We start from the raw sequence: 18,620 nt of genomic DNA, 5'->3' as shown, positions 1-18,620 counted from the left end.
AATTCAATGTATAAGCAATCTTTAAATATTATTATTTTTGATCAAATTGAAGAATTCGCTCGTCCTAAATTAATTGTGCTGCTCTAACTAAAATAATGTGACCTATAAACGAGGCATGCAGTTCATATCTAATAAAACTGAGGGTGTGATGATTAACTTTGCAGTGTGACTTGGAGTTAAAAACACAGCTGTGTCAATTTTCCATGCCGCACATGACTAAAAAAGCAGCGAAAACATATCGTATATACGTTCATAGGTGGCTCGGGGGGGAGGGTCCGCTTTATAAAAGCGCAGCGCCCAGTCATCGAGGAATTCAGGCTGGTCACGATGGAGAAGCTGGGCATCTTGATCGCGCTTGCGCTTGCGTTGTTCCTGGAGACGGTGTCCGCCACCTCTGTAAGTTATCAAACATCCATTTTTCCATAATATATTCATTCACGCTTGATGCTCATTTGTCTTCAGCTTGGGGTGGTCTACACCGAAGGCGGCATGGTGGAGGGCGAAAATATCCGTCTGGGTTTCCGTCACCACATGGACATCTTTAAAGGGGTTCCTTTTGCCGACATTCCTGGAAGGTTTGAGAAACCTCGGCGTCACCCTGGTTGGGACGGTGAGTGCACTCCGGTTGGGATGGTTTGGACCACCACCTAACAATCCACATTCTTTAAGAATGGCGACATCTTTTGATTCGTCAGGTGTTCTGAAAGTGACGGAATACCGGAAGAGGTGTCTTCAGTTGAACTTGCTCATGACGGACACGAGAGGAAGCGAAGATTGTCTCTACCTCAACATTTGGGTTCCTCACAACAGAGCAGGTACGAAATGAAAGAACTCGGGTACTTGTGCACTATTTCAGTGTTTCCTAAAATTTTTGAGCTGTGGCGCACTTTTTGCATTGAAAAAAATCTAGGGGGACATCACCATCTGAAAATCTGCATTTCAAACTATGTCGCCTATATTAAAATAGTCATTCTCATCAAAGTTTTATCGGCAGGAATCCCATAAACCTCTAAAATGATTCCAAAATCAAATTTTTCATAATTACCTAATGTCACCAAATGTTGATGTCCGTAAAATGTGACTTCAATCTCCTAATATTACGCAAAAATGGACTTTCTCGCCAAAAGTTGATGCCCTAGAAATCAAACAACTTCCGGTTCATGTTAGAAAAAAATAAGCAACAAAATGACTGTTTCACAATTAGAATCTTGAAATAGATACCGTATTTTCTCGCATATAAGCCGCCACTGCGTAGAAGCCATATGCTTTTTGAAAATTGCCTTGAAATCGTTGAATTTTACAATTTCTCGCGTATAAGCCGCCCCCTGATTCACAATTTTCACATCCATATTCATGTTTTAATAGGGAGTATAAATGTGTTACTTTGAAGGGAAAATCTGGATTAGGGTCAATATCATAAGGAAGTTAGTCATTCATCCAATAATGGTTGTTTTCTTAGTGCAAAACAGAAAATAACCAACAAATAATAAATGTTAATTTGCCGACATCTACTGGTAAAAAACACAGTAGTCTTGTGCGCATATAAGCCACACCCTTGATTCAGTCATGTTTTTTTTAGTACATATACGGCTTATATGCGAGAAAGTACAGTAATCTACAATTTAACGTTCATCATATTTTTATTTCAACCTTGTAATAGTTCAATTTTTAATCTCACGATATTCATATTTATTTTTCTTTCTTATTCTTAATGACACCTGACCATTGCTCACAACACAGTGGTTGGGAAACACTGCACTATTTAATGGATGACATTTGTTTTACGCTCCTAGTGTCCACCAATCTACCCGTTATGGTCTGGATCTACGGTGGAGCTTTCCTGGCTGGAGGCTCGATGGGTGCTAACTTTCTGGATAATCATCTCTACGATGGGCAAGAGATTTCAGATAGAGGAAATGTTATCGTGGTGACGCTGGGATACCGTGTGGGAACTTTGGGCTTCCTCAGCACGGGAGACCCTAGTTTGCCAGGTAAAACTCAGATGTTTTGTTCTTTTATAACAGGGTTGTCAGACTCGGGTATGTTCGTGGGCCGCGTTGACGTCAACTCGATTTCATGTGGGCCGGACCATTTTAGATATAATATTTAGATTTTTTTTTTTTATAAATGGATTAAAAGAACTGGATTAAAAGCCCTGAATATTCAGTTTATTACAGATCTAAAACAATGTTTATTTTAGCTTTTTTATATATTTATAGATTTTACAAAATGATTTTGAACTAAAAACAGAAAAAAATGGATTCAAAATTACAATTATTGATTTAAAAAGGGGAAAATCAGGAAATGTAATATACATCTATACTCTTCATTTTAATTTGATCCTAAAACAGAAAGTCGCCACTCATGATTGACTTTCCCGGGCCACACAAAATGATTCGGCGGGCCAGATTTGGCCCCCGGGCCGCCACTTTGACACGTGTTTTAGAAGGAAATAGCACGGTAAATGTAGAGGAAGCAGAAATTGTTGTGTGAGCATTTTTTTCTTCCTTTGGACAGGGAACTACGGACTGTGGGACCAGCAGGCGGCTATCGGCTGGGTTCACCGAAACATTCGCTCCTTTGGAGGAGATCCAGACAACATCACCATCTTTGGCGAATCCGCGGGTGGTGCGAGTGTGAGCTTTCAGGTGGGATGCTCATTTTTCACAAATAATATCCACTGAATAAATGCAGATTTGGGAAAAATGGGGGGAAATGACTATGTTATTTGTTGATAATTCCGTTTAATTTTGTGTACTTTGCGCATTATTTCATTCGAGGACTTGCTTTTATTGGAATTAGTCATTTGCCTCTTATTTCATAGATCTAAGAGGTTAAGTTTGTACATTTTAGACAATATATGTGAGATTTGTTTGTCTATTTGCAGACGCTGACCCCACATAACAAGGGAATAATCAAGAGAGCCATCTCCCAGAGTGGTGTGGCTCTTTGCCCCTGGGCTATCATCAAGAACCCCCGCAAGATTGCACAAGAGGTGCAGTATACAGAAATTCTTTCACTCGTCTGCTATGGCTGTAAAACAGTAGAAAAGCCTTTTTTTTGCACTGTGCTCAGATTGCAATTAAAGTCAAGTGCCCCACGGATGAGAGAATGGTGGCCTGTTTAAAGATGACCGATCCCGTTTTGCTGACAAAAGCAGGCACTCTCAAAATGTCCAGCTCGCCTGATGGTAAACAAACAAACTCCTCACATTACATGTTCTGCCTTAGCAGAAAGGTTGACAAACTTTGCGAAAAATTAAGCTCTAAAGGCGAATTTTAAACGCCTCGCTTCATTTAAATCAAAAAGAGAGCACAATGTAACCAAAATAATCTCATGAAAGACTAAATAGGCTATCAAGCAAGGCTTTTAAGTTAAAGAAATGAATGAGATTCTGAAAAAAGTAAATGAAAATGATACAAAGCTAAATACGAGCTATTCTAATTTGACAATTTACAAAGTGGCTATGACTTTTTAATCCATATTTTTCATGTTTCTCCCTCCTTCAGCCCCCCTCATAAACAACTTGATCCTGTCAGCTGTAATTGACGGCGATTTCCTGCCCGACGATCCTTCCAAATTATTCCACAACGCCGCCGCCATCGACTACATTGCTGGAGTCAACGACATGGACGGACATCTTTTCACCGCAGTCGACATCCCTTCCATCAACTCCCACCTAGTGGACACGCCTATGTAAGCTTTTGCTCCAATTATCAATCCCCTAAAATGCAACCTTCATAGATTTACAGTGAGTGTTAAACTGCAATCGTCAAATGTCCTTTTCTTCATGTTAGCGATGACATGAAGAGGCTGCTCGCTACGTACACCAAAGACCAGGGCAAGCAGGGTCTGGAAAACGCATACGCCACGTACACTTCATCGTGGCCGTCCACTCCCAAAAAGGAGGACATTAAGAGAACAATCGTGGATGTTGGAACCGATTACATCTTCTTGGTTCCTACACAGGCCGCCCTTTACCTTCATGCTGCTAATGCCACGTGAGCATACCATTTTTGTTACATGAGTGCTTACCTTTTTTGGATTACAAGTCATACTGGTAAAAAAAAAAGCACAATGCAAGGGAAAAAAAAAATACAAGTTGCCCTGGAGTTTAACATGACACGTTGAAGTAAGTGGAAAATAGGGAACGAGTCAAAATGCGAGATATTAACCATTTTTGGATAACTACAGCATAAAACACAGTAAAAAAAATTAGGGGTCCAGTCAAACTATTAACTATGGAAAAAAGTGCGACTTATAGTCCGGAAAATACGGTGTGTGGCTAAAAATACAAATTTCAAGTTGCTCTTATCTCAAGGTAACACTGCATGGACTCCCTTTGACATTATTTTTCCCCTTCTTGGGTCGTTGTCTCTTTAAAGATCCGGTCGTACCTACTCGTATCTGTTTTCTGAGCCAAACCGCATGGGCGGTATCGCTCTGCCTTACCCCAGCTGGATGGGAGCGGACCACGCCGACGACCTGCAGTATGTTTTCGGAAAGCCTCTGAGCACGCCGCTGGGATACTGGCCTCGCCACCGCGATCTGGCTCGCTACATGATCGCCTATTGGACCAACTTTGCCAAAACTGGGTACGATTTGTCAAAAGAAAGCTCCCAAAAAGTCAAAAAGATGACCCTGGTTAATTTGTGATTGTGCTGTTTTTTTTTCCTCCATGTTTTTACAGAGACCCCAACAAAGGGGACTTGAGCGTTCCCACCACCTGGCCTAGGTTTACCAATGGACACCAGTATCTGGAGATCCATCACGATATGGATAAGAATTATGTAAGACAGAAGATGAGGATGCGTTATGTGCATTTCTGGACCAGCGTCTTACCCAAACTTCCAATAAACATCTCGGAATGAAGACTAATATATTTATTATGTGTGTGAATTGTAATATATGTATTTAATGTGTGTAAAAAGAAATACTATTTGAAAAATGTTGCAATATGTTAAAAATAAAAGCCTCTGACAGCCTTAAATTTGATGGACTGACATCATTGTAGAGAACTAATAAAGATTTATTCCAAAAATTTCCTCTGTCTTTGTTATTTATTAGTCTTGAATATAGTAATGAAGGGAAATTCAGATTATGCCAATTAATCTTATGGAGTAACATTAACCTTATGGACAGAACATGAACATTTTCAAATGAGATATAACCATATGGCAAAATAAACATCAATGTCTAAACATGTATAAATAAATATTTTTAAATTGAGAAAAAGAGGCTTAATGCAGTAATGAATGTCTTTAAATTTATTGGTACATTCAAATGTTCACAGTAATAATACAGTATAGTACAAAACAACATACAATAGGTCAATCTAGTAGTATAACTATGGCAAAGAGAGCATGCAAAGGGTTTCTCTCCAGTGTGGGTTCTCGTGTGCGTGCTCAAAGTCTGCTTTACAAAGAATCTTTGCCTACGAACTGTGCAGACAAACGAATTCTCTCTGTGGGTGCGGGTTTTCATTCCAACCCAGTTAGGTGGTTCTTGTCTTCTGCAGAAATCTCATTGGTCAAAGTGTCTATGCTGGATCGTTTGGAACAAAAATCTGTTTGCCCACCCTGACTTAGATGGTAGATTTAAAATATTTGGTCAGCTTTGCCACTAGTAAAATCAAAAACTCTGGAAATGGAACAAAAAAAAAGTTTGAAATGTAGCAATTTTAATTCAAATTTTCTCAAAATCTAATCTGTGAGATTGCATAATTTTGATTTTGGGAGTAGTCAGAGAGGTCTACTATTGAGATTGACCACTTCACCTGGGAATTAAGAAATGATCTATTTACAGTACCACAAAATTGGGATTTTAAACCTTGAACAAAGTACGCATGTAGCAACTTTAATTTCAATTTTCTTTAAAGTTAACCAGTGAAATTGCATCATTTTGAGTATGTCTGTAATAAGGAGATCGAATACTAGGATTGACCCACCTTGCCTTGACCGTTGAAGAGTGGCGTGACGGCAGCCATTTTTAAGGTGCAATAAAACATTCCAATTCGAGAATGGCCCCGATATACAAACAAATAGGGGTCAAAGGGGAACCAACCTTCTAGTCTGTGAAGAACGACTTTATCTTGAATTGTATTGTCGTGTTGGTGACGTGCTATTGCTCCACAAAGTTCTTCCTGACACTTGCCTTCTACTGGTCTCCTTCTCGAACTCATTTTCCACACTCGTTTACGTTTAGAGTCTCGATGATTCTGTTTGTTAGCAAATAGCTGCAGATCTTCAAAAAGCTCAGAAACGATTGGGCGAATGATGTATGACTCTCTAAAGCAAAACTGCACCTAACGTGGCTAGAGTTTCGACAAAACTATTGCGCGCAGGTTTGGTGAAGTAGTGGGATTGAGCGAAAACTAAACACGTGCGAGAAATTCGTGATAGAAACGTAGCGTCCTCGTGTTTATGTATAAAAGATTTAAAAATTCAGAGTCGGCGGCGTTAGTAGCCGGCTGCCATATTACAGCAGTATACTGCTGTGGTGGAAACATGGACAACCAATCAGAAAGAGGCGCTTATCCAGCAGCCGTCGCGAAAAGATATTGTACATTTTGATTGGCTGGTTGTAGCGAAGAAGATTCTGACCAATCAGTACACATCTCTTGATATAGTTTTAATCATGCAAATGATTATGTTTCCGTCTTACGAAGATTGGAATTTAGTAACCGGCGGCCATTTTACAGCAGTATATTATTGTTGTGGTGGAAAGATGCACAGCCAATCAGAAAGAGGCGCTCCTGCATTAGCCACCATGAAAAGATTTTGTACATTTTAAATGGCTGGTTGGAGCAAAGAAGCTTCCGACCAATACGTGAACGACTATTGATTAAGTATGTTGGTAACATGTTAATCATGCAAATAAACATGTATTTCGTTACCGTTTTACGAAGTAGATTGAAATTATCTCTTTGAAGTATAGTGGTGGCTCTTAAAAGAGCCGTTGAATGATATGAAATATGGAGAACTTAAGCTCTTTCTCCACGAATACGACGGGCAAGTTGGATGTCTTTAGGCATGATGGTGACCCTCTTAGCGTGGATGGCACACAAGTTGGTGTCCTCGAAAAGACCAACCAGATAAGCTTCACTGGCCTCTTGCAAGGCCATGACGGCGGAGCTCTGGAAACGCAGGTCGGTCTTGAAGTCCTGGGCAATCTCTCTCACCAGGCGCTGAAACGGGAGCTTGCGGATGAGCAGTTCGGTGGACTTCTGGTAACGGCGAATCTCACGGAGAGCCACGGTTCCGGGCCTGTAACGGTGAGGTTTCTTGACACCGCCGGTGGCCGGGGCGCTCTTGCGGGCGGCCTTGGTAGCCAGCTGCTTCCTAGGTGCTTTGCCGCCGGTAGACTTGCGGGCAGTCTGCTTAGTTCTCGCCATGGTGCTCTTGAGAAGGAGGCTCTTCAGTAAAAGAAAACGAAGTGACGCTGAACGGATGCGAGTTGGTTTTAAAGCCTGATTTGGCGCGAATGAATGACTCGCTCCGCACTATCCTGATTGGTGGACTCTGCTAAGCCCCGCCTGGAAGAGGGACAATGGTCTGTGCCAATTGGTGGCGTGTGTTCAAACTGCCCCCCACAAGCGAATAGCCCTATGGCCGCTCTCCGCGCTGAAAGTCTTTCTTTTGGTTGGTCTGCCTCAAATGTCCCGCGCATTTACTAGTTATTAAAGGAGGACTTTGGCCGTTGTAATTCACAATTTTCTGAGTTCTTACATCGGAAAAGTCTAATCAATATGAGTGGAAGAGGCAAAACCGGAGGCAAGGCCAGAGCAAAGGCTAAGACTCGTTCATCCCGTGCCGGACTTCAGTTCCCGGTCGGTCGAGTCCACAGATTGCTCCGTAAAGGCAACTACGCCCAGCGTGTTGGTGCCGGCGCCCCCGTCTACTTGGCAGCCGTGCTCGAGTACCTGACCGCTGAGATCCTCGAGTTGGCCGGCAACGCTGCTCGCGACAACAAGAAGACCAGGATCATCCCCCGCCACTTGCAGTTGGCCGTCCGCAACGACGAGGAGCTCAACAAACTCCTGGGCGGAGTGACAATCGCTCAGGGTGGTGTTTTGCCCAACATTCAGGCCGTGCTTCTGCCCAAGAAAACCGAGAAGGCAGCCAAGAATAAGTAAATCTGTTGCTCTTTTGAAATACTCCCCAAACGGCTCTTTTAAGAGCCACGCACTCCGTATAACGAGCAATCCTTTCTTTTATTATTAATATTATCATTTTTTATTAATTGAACGAGTTTACAGGTACCTACTTACTAGATGACAATTACTTAATTGTTCATATAATTCAAGCAAAGCTATTTATGGTTTAAAAGATGGTAGAATTCCACAAACCTAGTGCTAAAATTGCTCCTAACTTTTAAAACTGAGATCTGTAGTATGTAGAAACTGACGTTGTTGTGTATCAATATATTAAACATTTTTAAACAGTTTATTTGACAGTCCTTGGAACCAAAAGGTTTTTGACGTCTTGCTCTGTCAATGGTAGTCTGTTATATTGTCACAATCAGTAACCTACTTTAAATTTTAATGCACCTTTCTTTATTAGTGCACGTGAAAAACTACATCAGTTAAATAAAGTACGTACTGTATTCCAATCATAAATCAGACAAAATGAGTAAATGGAATTAAAATAGATGGGTGTCAAAGAAAGAACGATGAGATTTAAAATTGACTGGTGATACACTCAGCAGTTGAATAATATTTACCCCAACTATTAGCAAGTGATGATAATCAAATTAACAATACCATCAATTGTCAGCTGTACCTTAACGATAATTTACTCACAGAGAATAAAATTACCATTGTATATAAATTCAAATTGCAGAAACTGTAAATAAACCCATCGCAAACACTGCTCTCTATGGAATATGTGGTGGCTCTTAAAAGAGCCGTTTTTAGAGAAGATAAGTAAGTTATCTACTTCTTCTTGGACGCTGCCTTCTTGACAGTTTTGGGTCTGGCAACCCTCTTGGCTGGGCTCTTCTTAGCAGCCTTCTTTGCAGGGGGAGCCTTTTTAGGCGAAGCCGCCGCCTTTTTGGGGCTCTTGGTGGGCTTCTTGGCCGCTGCTTTCTTAGGCGTTGTTGTTTTGGCGGCCTTTTTAGGGCTCTTCTTGGCAACCGCCTTCTTGGCCGCGGCGGTTTTAGGCTTTTTGCTCACTGCCGCCTTCTTGGCTGCAGGCTTCTTGGCTTTCGTTGGGGTCTTCTTGACGGCTTTAACGGGCGCCTTGGGCTTGGCGTCGGCTTTCTTGTTCATCTTGAAAGAGCCGGAAGCGCCGGTGCCTTTGGTCTGGACGAGGGTGCCCTTGTTGACCAAGGAGACGACGGCCGTCTTGACGCGAGACTTGTTCTTGTCCACGTCGTAGCCGGAGGCGACCAGCGACTTCTTGAGGGAAGCCAGGGAAACGCCATTGCGTTCGTTGGAAGCGGCCACCGCTTGGACGATTAGCTCGCTGACGCTAGGTCCGGCACGTTTTTTCGCCGGTTTCGCTGCCTTCTTCTTGGTCGCTTTCGCCGCGGTGGTCGCTGCTGGAGCAACTTCTGCCATGTTTACTTCGGTAGGTCTGACTGAACTGATGCTCTGCCTCCGACAGGAGGCTGCATTTAAAGGCGCCATGAGAACCATGGAGACTCAACCGGGCGGTTTGCTCCGCTTAGCGCGAGCAAATCTTCCGCACTTGTGTTTTCTCTGCTCACTTCAAAGGGCGAAAAATCACCATTGGAAACGATTTTAATCGCCAAAAGCGAGTTTTGCATACAGCGAACTTGTGTTACTTCACGTTGAAACTGTTTCAAAGTCGTATACGTTCAGCATTTTCTTTGTAGAGCTTCGAAAGTCCACCATTTCGCGTGCGGGAGCTGCGCTTCTCGGCGAGTTTCCTCTGTTTTTTCTTCGATTAAAGGATGTAAAATAACTTGGAATTTGACATCGTGTGTTTTGTAGGTGTCGTAACATGTTCACCAAAAGACTGGATGACAAAAAAATGCGGGTTTTCATGATCATTTTGGTGCAGGACATCGTTTTCTGAGGGCAGCAAACACAGTTGGTTACTAGGAGCTCGGACTTGGCTCTGTTAGCATCACAACACAGTGCTCTTGTCTTTAAACTGGTTTATATATTTTTCCATTTGGCATATATATTTGCGAATCTTACTTTGAGAAGAATAAACACATACAGCTTCAGCAGAATATATTACTGTATATGATTAAAGGTAATACAATTTCATTCTTGTGCCACACATTGAATGGAGATTGGAGTATTTCATATGGACATTATGATGGTAATCCTAATCACATGATCATCTGTGACAGAACATAAATGAAATTTTTACCAAGATCCCAAATGAAACCTCAGCATCTAAAAAAATAATTCAAGAACGGAATTTAAAAAAAAAAAATAAGTACACACAATGCATTAATAATATAGGTGTAGTACTTTCTAATTTAAATGTAAATAGCTAAGTAAATTTAAGATTTAAAATAATTATAACAACCCAACAAACTCTACACAACATTAGATGTATAAAATATTTATTTTAATTATCTAAAGGATGAAATATGATTTTAGGTTAACAAGGCATTCAGGCTCATGAATTGTTTGCCACTTTAAACACAAATATATCACAGAACAAAAGATTAATAAATAAATTAATCGGCTTTGTGATATTTTTGAGTCCAGTTTGTCCCAAAAACACTTCCGCGACCAGAAAATCAGCAGCGCACAAACACTTTCTCATCTCCGTGCGTCCTCAAGTGAGATTTTAAACTTCCCTTAAACGTGAACCTTTGACCACAAGTTGAACAGGGAAACGGTTTTTCGCCACGGTGTCGCCTCGTGTGCTTTCGCAAACTTCCTTCATCGGGGAATCTTTGATCACAAATTGAGCAGTCGAAAGGATTTTCACTCTCGTGCGTATTTGTGTGATGCATTAGGCTTTCCTTACAGGGGAACTTCTCACCACAAACTGAGCAGGCAAAAAGTATTTTACCGGGGTGGGTCCTTGTGTGTTTTCTCAAAAGTACCTGTTTGTTGAATCTTTCTCCGCAAACTAAACATGGAAACCATTTATCTCCAGCATGTGTCGTCTCGTGTCTCGTTAAGCTACCCTTATGTACGAATCTTTGAGCACAAAGTGAGCAGGCAAAGGGCTTTTCGACCATGTGTATTCTTGCGTGGATTCTTAAGCTTCCCTTGAGAGTGAATCTTTGACCACAAATTGAGCAAATAAATGGTTTCTCGCCCGTATGAATCCTCCTGTGGATACTCAAGCTTCTTTTGTGTGTGAAACTTTGGCCACAAATTGAGCATGCGAAAGGTTTCTCACCAGAATGTCTTCTTAAATGTATCCTCAGGTTTACCATTTCAGGGAATCTTTTACCACACACGGAGCAAACGAAAGGTTTCTCGCCGGTGTGTGTCATAGTGTGTCTTTTCAAATGACTTTGTTGGGAGAATCTTTTGCCACATACTAAACAAACAAAAGGCTTCTCTCCAGTGTGCTGTCTGGCGTGACTATTTAAGGATCCTTTTTGAGCGAATGTTTTCCCACAAACCGTACAGGCAAAAGGTTTCTCACCTGTGTGTATTCTCATGTGCCTTTTCAAATCCCACTTATATACAAACGTTTTCCCACATTGAGAGCATTCCCAGGGTTTGTGTGAAGCGTCGTCATCGTCGGATAGTGGAGCTATGAGGCTGTCCGAAGGGATCGGCCCGTTGGCATCCCATGGTTCATCTGCGGTGTTCGAAAAGACGACGGTCGATGGCAACTCGTCTTTAATAAGGGGGTACACTGTCTCCTTTTCCGGCCATTCTTCCTCTTTAACGTGGTTATACAGTGGCTCCTCTTCTTGTTTAATACGGAGGGTCTCCAGTTCGTCTTCTTTAATGTGGGAGACCTCTTCATCCTCCATTTCTACTTTAAATGGAAGGGGCTCTGGCTCCTGCTCAGGACAAACATCTTCATTGCAAGACACAGGAATAGAGAGTTAACATGGTTCGGCAATATCACTATTGTGGAGACTAACAACGTAATCATTTTTCATTGCTGTTGTTTGAAATGAAACCATCTTGACTTTACATTGGGAAATTTGTGGTTTATAACTGAATGCATAAAAAGAGAGCCAAGCTAACGAACCTGCAGTGCCCAGTGGGTGACGTTGTCGCTCGTTGTCTTCCTTTTCCCCACAAAGTTCCTCCTCGAACGCTTTTATCCTTTTTGCGAACATTTTCCAGAGAAAATCACAACACTTGATGGCGACTATGTGGCGATCACGCCAATACAAACTCCTCTCTTTCGAAAAGGCTAGCAAGTCGAGCTAATGATAGCTACGCTATGCTAGGCTAGGCAGAGAAGCTTCAACAAGCACCGATATGACACAAGGATGAACACAATTGGGTTTCGTCCAATGAAGTCGCGCTCACCATTACAGTAATATGCAAAAACGTCATATTGTTACCTTTGATCGCCTACGCCTCACATTCCTTGGTGGTTTTTAAGCCTCTAATCATACCCAAACGTGCACTACCGCCACCTACAGGTAGTCATTGAATACTGCTCTACTTCAAGATCTCGACTAAAACCTAAATATTGGTTTTTAACCTTGTAAAAAACATTCCCATTTATTTCGTTTACCGTTTTTTCTCCTCAGGGACAAATTATTTTTATTTATTCAAAAGATATATTAGGGCACACTTCACTTCTTTCAACACGTCCCCCATAAATATCATCTTATAAAAGTAGATGCATCAGTTCGGCCATTTTGTCGTATTGCTATTCGATCCACATAACGTTTTAGGCAAAATAATGTTTACTAACTATATATTTCTCCATTTAGAACTGCTTTTCAAACTGCCTTTTTCAAATAAAAGTCAGATACGGCTAAAATAAACTATATACTTTTTAACCTCCAGGTTGACTTGTAGTCACTTAATGTGGTTTGTTATTAAACAGAGTGTTTGAAAATCTGTCAAGATTTCATCGAGTTAAGAGTATTTAGGTGATGAATATAAAATCCACTGCTTTAAAATGGCCACTGCTCACTAACACATCCGCCTACGAATTTCGAATCTAGGTTTATATGTGATTCCGACGGCCGATCCAAGCCCCCTTTTGACAAAATCCTTCTCGAAACAGTAGTTCATATGCTAAAGCCTTGACAAGAGATGTCTATCATTGTTTTAACGAAGTAAAATTGCAACTCGTTCCAAGTTGGTCCCCCCTTTAAGTGGCAGCGCGACCCGGGCTAGCCTAGCCTATATTTAGCATAATGTTAAATGTAGTGGCTTCCTTGAATATGTGTTCTAGTAGGACAGCATACTACGAAGAGGGCATTCGTGGAACTGATGAAGAGAACGAGGGATCAAGCCAACGACAATCAATAGGTTTGTTGTTCTTTTACTGGTTTATTCGGGAAATAAATTCCATTTTATTAATGCTCATGTTTGATAATGATGCAATGTGACACGCAGTAGCACATCATTCACTGTCTGTCATGTCTATTATTGTGTCGGTGATAGGGGGAAATCTCATGCTAGGTGAAATCAAAACTGAGAAATTATTGTTTGACCAGTGGCATTTATTGTTGTAAAAATCAAACTGTGCATTTGATGTCTTGTCTTGCAGACATCAGTGAAGATCTCAGATCTCCTAAGCAGCAAGAGACAGAGTCCACACATCATCCCCACATCAAAAAAGAGGACGAAGAGGCCCTGCCCTTTCAAGAAGAGGAGAAGGAGGATATCATTGAGGTTCTACTGACTGGTTTCCCTCTGAAGAGTGACGAGGATGGTCAAAGTGAGGAAGACGAAAATGTGCAGCGGCCAAGGAGCAGCAATAGAAGTCAACACATGACACCAGAAAATGAGGACAACAGTGAGGGATCACAAGTAAACGGACTCATAGCACCGTTGTCAGATCAGGAGGATTCAACATCATATTGTCGTGGTGCTGGTGAAGAAGATCGTATGAAATGTGACACTGACAGCAAACATTGGAAATGTTCCCAATGTGGGAAAACCTTTAGTTTTAGGAGTCGTTTGAAAAACCATATGATCAGCCACACTGGCGAGAAACCATTTACCTGTCCAATTTGTGGGCAAAGATTCTCTGAAAATGGAAATTTAAGGAGACACACAAGAACACACACTGGTGAAAAACCCTTTGCCTGTTCAATGTGTGGTCAGAGGTTCACTCAAAAGGGAGCTCTAGTATATCACACAAGAACACACACTGGGGAAAAACCATACACCTGCTTAGTTTGTGGTCAGAGATTCCCTGAAAAGGACAAATTAAGAATACACACAAGAACCCATACTGGTGAAAGACCTTTTACCTGCCCAGTTTGTGGTCAAAGATTCACCCAGAAAGGAGCCTTAAAATATCACGCAAGAACACATACTGGCGAGAAACCTTATACCTGTTCAGTCTGCGGCCAAAAATTCTCTCATAATGGAAACTTGAGAATCCACCTGAGAACCCACTCGGGAGATAAACCTTTTGTCTGCTCAACATGCGGTCAAACATTTTCTCGTAAACACGCTCTTACCACGCACACAAGATCGCACACTGGGGAGAAGCCTTTCACCTGTGCAGTGTGTGGTCAAAAATTCTCCCGTAGACATGTTTTGACAACACACACACTAAAACACTCTGGCGAGAAACCTTATGCCTGCACGGTTTGTGGCCAAAGATTCTCCAAAAAGGCATCCATTCAAAGTCACACAAGAACACACACTGGGGAAAAACCTTTTGCCTGCCCGATTTGCGGTCAAAAATTCTCTCAAAAAGGGACTTTAACAAGTCATGCAAGAACACACACTGGTGAGAAGCCTTTTACCTGCTCCATTTGTGGTCAAAGATTCTCTCAGAAGGGAACCTTGACAACTCACCAAAGAACACACACTGGAGATAAACCGTATGCCTGCCTAAACTGTGGCGAAAGGTTCTACCAGAAGGGCAAGATTAAAAGACACAAATGTGTTGGTGGCAATGGAAGTGGGCAATAAAATCTAAGCAGCCTTTCATTTTTGTTCAACCCAATTTATTTGAGAAATTATTTGGCATCAATGTGATTTGGATTGCCAACTCGTAGATGTTCGGAAGTGGTGAATTTGAGAACATTAAAAGTATTGTGGAAATAAAACAAAATGTGATGCATTGTGAAATATAAATAAAAAGGTTTGCATACAAGCATACATTGTTCCATAGTCTACCTGATTTTCCATGAAGACATTAGGCTCATTTTACTAGTTAATAAATCCACATTAGGCACATTTTACTAGTGTTAATAAATCCACTATAGTAGGCCCATTACAAGCTAAATCATATTTTGTGAAAGTGTAACTTAATATCATATTTCTATTCCAAAGTATATAATGGCTCTTAAGAGGAAGTGGGTGGCTCTTAAAAGAGCCGTTGATTTGGAGGTGGATTCACCAAATTACTTAGAGCTGGTGTACTTGGTCACAGCCTTGGTACCCTCAGATACGGCATGCTTGGCCAACTCGCCGGGGAGAAGCAGACGTACAGCAGTCTGGATCTCCCGGGAGGTGATGGTGGAGCGCTTGTTGTAGTGGGCCAATCGGGAGGCCTCAGAAGCAATTCGCTCGAAGATGTCGTTGACGAAGGAATTCATGATACTCATGGCCTTGGACGAAATACCAGTATCAGGGTGGACCTGCTTCAGTACCTTGTACACGTAGATAGCATAGCTTTCCTTCCTGGTCCTTCTCTTCTTCTTGCCGGTCTTGCTGACGCTCTTGGCGACGGCTTTCTTGGAGCCCTTCTTGGGGGCGGTCTTTGCTGGCTCAGGCATGGTAGAAGAGATGCGGTAGGGAGTTTCTGCAATGACTGTACAGAGCGGAGACGGTGGTCTTTATAGAAGGCGCAGAGCGAAGCAGTGTGCCAGCGCGAGTCTCTGATTGGCTGACGGTATCCCGCGCTTGAAAACTAGGACAAAGGGGCAGCTGTGGAAGATTTTTTTTCGCGCCTTTGTGGGGCCTGGTCTGGAGAAAATGATGGCCGGAGCGATATTCGTTTAAAATATAGAAATAGATTTTTCGCACTTTCCCTTAGCTGTTAATTTGGTTCATTTATGTTCCGTTTAGCCTCACAAGGATTGCGGGCTGTTCATTTTAAACACGATAAAATACAATTATTGTATTGAAACAAGTTGCTTCATAGAAACGTTTCTTATAGTTAATCCTAGCTCTATTAAATGTAAATTTGAGGTTGAAAATTATATAATGTAATCCCCAGTTGTATCTCCCAATAAACATTTGGTGCTGTCTTGATACCAGTATTACCATACAGACTGAGCATTGTGATCAACCTAAAATAACACAACTCAGCAAAATTTGTTTAAAAAAAAAACCCTCTTTTTATTTCTTGTCACAATACAACATAGCATTCCCTACACATATGTATCAATATTTGTATTAAAAAAACTAGACTGAAATTGTTCAAAGCAGATTTTCTTATTCATTGAGGCTGTATATTTTCAACTAGGGAAGAGAAAAATTATATTTTTAAACTGAATTTAGAATGGATTTAGTTAATTTCAGTTTAAAATTAGGACAAAGTGCTTATAAAATAAACTTTTAAATCATACATTCATTCCATCAAAGCCATTTTGTTTATTTGATTTCTATGCTGGTGAACAGCAGACGTAAACCGCTCATTCATTGGTATGTTGAAAAACAATGTGGAAAAAGAGCTCTGGATAGAAGAATTGTGCGGCCCTTAAAAGGACCTTTGGGTTTTGATGTAACTGCGGATCTAAGCTTTAACCGCCGAAGCCGTAGAGAGTACGGCCCTGTCGCTTAAGAGCATAGACCACATCCATGGCGGTGACGGTCTTTCTCTTGGCGTGCTCGGTGTAGGTGACAGCGTCACGAATCACGTTCTCCAGAAAAACCTTGAGGACGCCGCGAGTCTCTTCGTAGATCAGACCGGAGATTCGCTTGACACCACCACGACGTGCCAGACGGCGAATAGCGGGCTTGGTAATTCCCTGGATGTTATCACGGAGAACTTTGCGATGACGCTTGGCGCCTCCTTTCCCCAGACCTTTACCGCCTTTGCCTCTGCCAGACATTTCTAAGGAGTATGAGCTGTTGACTGGAAATTCAACTGTGAAGGGTTAGGCTGAAGCATCGGCTTTTATTACAGAACTGCGGACCTGAAAGAGGACAGTTGACCCAATTGGCGCGTGGAACGTCACTAAGCAGCCCTCCTCCCTCTATTCGTTGGACAAACAACTACCTTCTTTGTATTTTTGCGACAGAAACCATTGCTATGTATAATTTAATTAACATTGTACATTGTTTGGCGGGTTTGTGTGTGGTCTATTTCGTACATTTATGTAACTACTTTCTCTCGTCAAAGACTTAAAGGTTTTCATACTTAAACACTGTCGTAATTTTGCCTCTCTTGTTTTAGCCACATAATACATGATTTAATGGGGAAATTTGGAAATGAGAGAAATGTGATAGGTGATTTAATCTTGCGTTTTGTTATCACTATTGTTTACCATATTAGACATTACAAAAATTCAACGTTTGCCTTTAATGGCAAACAAGCACATTAAAATGGTGACGCTGCAGAAAGCCTTTTTGGTTAACTACAAATCAAGTTAATTCAATATAACAATAATAAAGATATTAATATTCGGACATAGGCTTTGTCATTATCATTGACTCGACAAAAGACTAATTTTCATCATACCCAGCTGCGTATGACAGTATGCATCCCTGAACAAGTTGTGAATTCTCTGTATGCTACATCCAATTTTTCCTCCTTCACTGGGCAAGGGCCCTCGGGATGTTTATATAAAATCCTGTTGTAGTTGCCATAACAATCTTAATTCTAATTGGGGAATTTATGTTGTATTTATCAAATTGCTTTGAAAGTTTTCCAATATTAGGTGTGCCATTCATTTGTCTGCACACAAATTACATAAAGATTTGCACGTTTTATATTTTATGCTGCTTTATTGTTTTATTAAATTGATTCATGCCCTGGTTGTCTAGCTTGTACCATGAGAAGAAATAAAGGAATTAACTCTTGATTGAATAAGTGTTTGGCTCTTAAAAGAGCCGTTTGGGGAGTCCTTTTCTAAATGTACAATTTTACTTGGCCTTGGTTGCCTTCTCGGTCTTCTTGGGCAGAAGCACGGCCTGAATGTTGGGCAAAACACCACCCTGAGCGATGGTCACTCCGCCCAGGAGTTTGTTGAGCTCCTCGTCGTTGCGGACGGCCAACTGCAAGTGGCGGGGGATGATCCTGGTCTTCTTGTTGTCGCGAGCAGCATTGCCGGCCAACTCGAGGATCTCAGCGGTCAGGTACTCGAGCACGGCTGCCAAGTAGACGGGGGCGCCGGCACCAACACGTTGAGCGTAGTTGCCTTTACGGAGAAGTCTATGGACTCGACCGACCGGGAACTGGAGTCCGGCACGGGATGAACGAGTCTTAGCCTTTGCTCTGGCCTTGCCTCCGGTTTTACCTCTTCCACTCATGTTGTTAGCTTGTAGTAGCCGGTAGATTCTAGAGAAGTGAGATGTGATCACTGGCTGAGTGCAGCGTCTTTATATACATTCATGCTGCTCA

General features: G+C 41.7%; 8 protein-coding genes and 1 pseudogene across 10 annotated transcripts; 3 read left to right on the top strand and 6 right to left on the bottom strand.

The window, feature by feature from the left end:
- Nucleotides 1-324: 324 nt before the first annotated feature.
- On the top strand, nucleotides 325-4,941 carry LOC144090685 (bile salt-activated lipase-like). Its single transcript, XM_077622404.1, has 11 exons — nucleotides 325-396; nucleotides 463-610; nucleotides 696-815; nucleotides 1,794-1,991; nucleotides 2,518-2,648; nucleotides 2,888-2,995; nucleotides 3,076-3,190; nucleotides 3,510-3,696; nucleotides 3,798-4,001; nucleotides 4,386-4,595; nucleotides 4,691-4,941. Exons 1-11 carry the CDS (start codon nucleotides 328-330, stop codon nucleotides 4,869-4,871), a joined length of 1,671 nt encoding a protein of 556 aa, XP_077478530.1. The 5' UTR covers nucleotides 325-327; the 3' UTR covers nucleotides 4,872-4,941.
- A 2,039-nt stretch (nucleotides 4,942-6,980) lies between these two features.
- On the bottom strand, nucleotides 6,981-7,416 carry LOC144090688 (histone H3). Its single transcript, XM_077622407.1, has one exon. It carries the CDS (start codon nucleotides 7,391-7,393, stop codon nucleotides 6,983-6,985), a length of 411 nt encoding a protein of 136 aa, XP_077478533.1. The 5' UTR covers nucleotides 7,394-7,416; the 3' UTR covers nucleotides 6,981-6,982.
- Nucleotides 7,417-7,736: 320 nt separating this feature from the next.
- On the top strand, nucleotides 7,737-8,277 carry LOC144090691 (histone H2A-like). Its single transcript, XM_077622410.1, has one exon. The coding sequence runs from the start codon at nucleotides 7,748-7,750 to the stop codon at nucleotides 8,132-8,134; it is 387 nt and encodes a 128-aa protein (XP_077478536.1). The 5' UTR covers nucleotides 7,737-7,747; the 3' UTR covers nucleotides 8,135-8,277.
- On the bottom strand, nucleotides 7,921-9,630 carry LOC144090686 (uncharacterized). Its single transcript, XM_077622405.1, has 2 exons — nucleotides 8,937-9,630; nucleotides 7,921-8,095 (listed from the first exon to the last, which is right to left on the bottom strand). The coding sequence occupies exons 1-2, from the start codon at nucleotides 9,626-9,628 to the stop codon at nucleotides 8,083-8,085; spliced, it is 705 nt and encodes a 234-aa protein (XP_077478531.1). The 5' UTR covers nucleotides 9,629-9,630; the 3' UTR covers nucleotides 7,921-8,082.
- Nucleotides 9,631-10,525: 895 nt separating this feature from the next.
- LOC144090683 (uncharacterized) lies at nucleotides 10,526-12,571 on the bottom strand. Of its 2 annotated transcripts, XM_077622402.1 has the most exons (3): nucleotides 12,472-12,548; nucleotides 12,150-12,226; nucleotides 10,526-11,972 (listed from the first exon to the last, which is right to left on the bottom strand). In XM_077622402.1, the coding sequence occupies exon 3, from the start codon at nucleotides 11,923-11,925 to the stop codon at nucleotides 10,723-10,725; it is 1,203 nt and encodes a 400-aa protein (XP_077478528.1). In that variant the 5' UTR covers nucleotides 11,926-11,972; nucleotides 12,150-12,226; nucleotides 12,472-12,548; the 3' UTR covers nucleotides 10,526-10,722. The 2 variants fall into 2 exon arrangements, with proteins under 2 accessions (XP_077478528.1, XP_077478527.1); XM_077622401.1 differs by having other exon boundaries at nucleotides 12,150-12,571.
- A 509-nt stretch (nucleotides 12,572-13,080) lies between these two features.
- Nucleotides 13,081-14,975, top strand: LOC144090682 (uncharacterized; annotated as a pseudogene). Its single transcript, XR_013305478.1, has 2 exons — nucleotides 13,081-13,396; nucleotides 13,638-14,975. The product of XR_013305478.1 is annotated as an uncharacterized LOC144090682 (transcript).
- Nucleotides 14,976-15,019: 44 nt separating this feature from the next.
- LOC144090692 (histone H2B 1/2) lies at nucleotides 15,020-15,847 on the bottom strand. The gene has a single exon (XM_077622411.1). The coding sequence runs from the start codon at nucleotides 15,826-15,828 to the stop codon at nucleotides 15,454-15,456; it is 375 nt and encodes a 124-aa protein (XP_077478537.1). The 5' UTR covers nucleotides 15,829-15,847; the 3' UTR covers nucleotides 15,020-15,453.
- A 781-nt stretch (nucleotides 15,848-16,628) lies between these two features.
- Nucleotides 16,629-17,342, bottom strand: LOC144090693 (histone H4). The gene has a single exon (XM_077622412.1). The coding sequence runs from the start codon at nucleotides 17,107-17,109 to the stop codon at nucleotides 16,798-16,800; it is 312 nt and encodes a 103-aa protein (XP_077478538.1). The 5' UTR covers nucleotides 17,110-17,342; the 3' UTR covers nucleotides 16,629-16,797.
- A 147-nt stretch (nucleotides 17,343-17,489) lies between these two features.
- On the bottom strand, nucleotides 17,490-18,576 carry LOC144090690 (histone H2A-like). Its single transcript, XM_077622409.1, has one exon. It carries the CDS (start codon nucleotides 18,527-18,529, stop codon nucleotides 18,143-18,145), a length of 387 nt encoding a protein of 128 aa, XP_077478535.1. The 5' UTR covers nucleotides 18,530-18,576; the 3' UTR covers nucleotides 17,490-18,142.
- Nucleotides 18,577-18,620: the final 44 nt, after the last annotated feature.

The sequence above is a fragment of the Stigmatopora argus genome, chromosome 16 (genome assembly GCF_051989625.1).
Source record: "Stigmatopora argus isolate UIUO_Sarg chromosome 16, RoL_Sarg_1.0, whole genome shotgun sequence".
NCBI classification, from domain to species: Eukaryota; Metazoa; Chordata; class Actinopteri; order Syngnathiformes; family Syngnathidae; genus Stigmatopora; species Stigmatopora argus.
The sequence above is the reverse complement of the archived record's forward strand: the minus strand, read 5'-3'. Positions and strand labels throughout refer to the sequence as shown.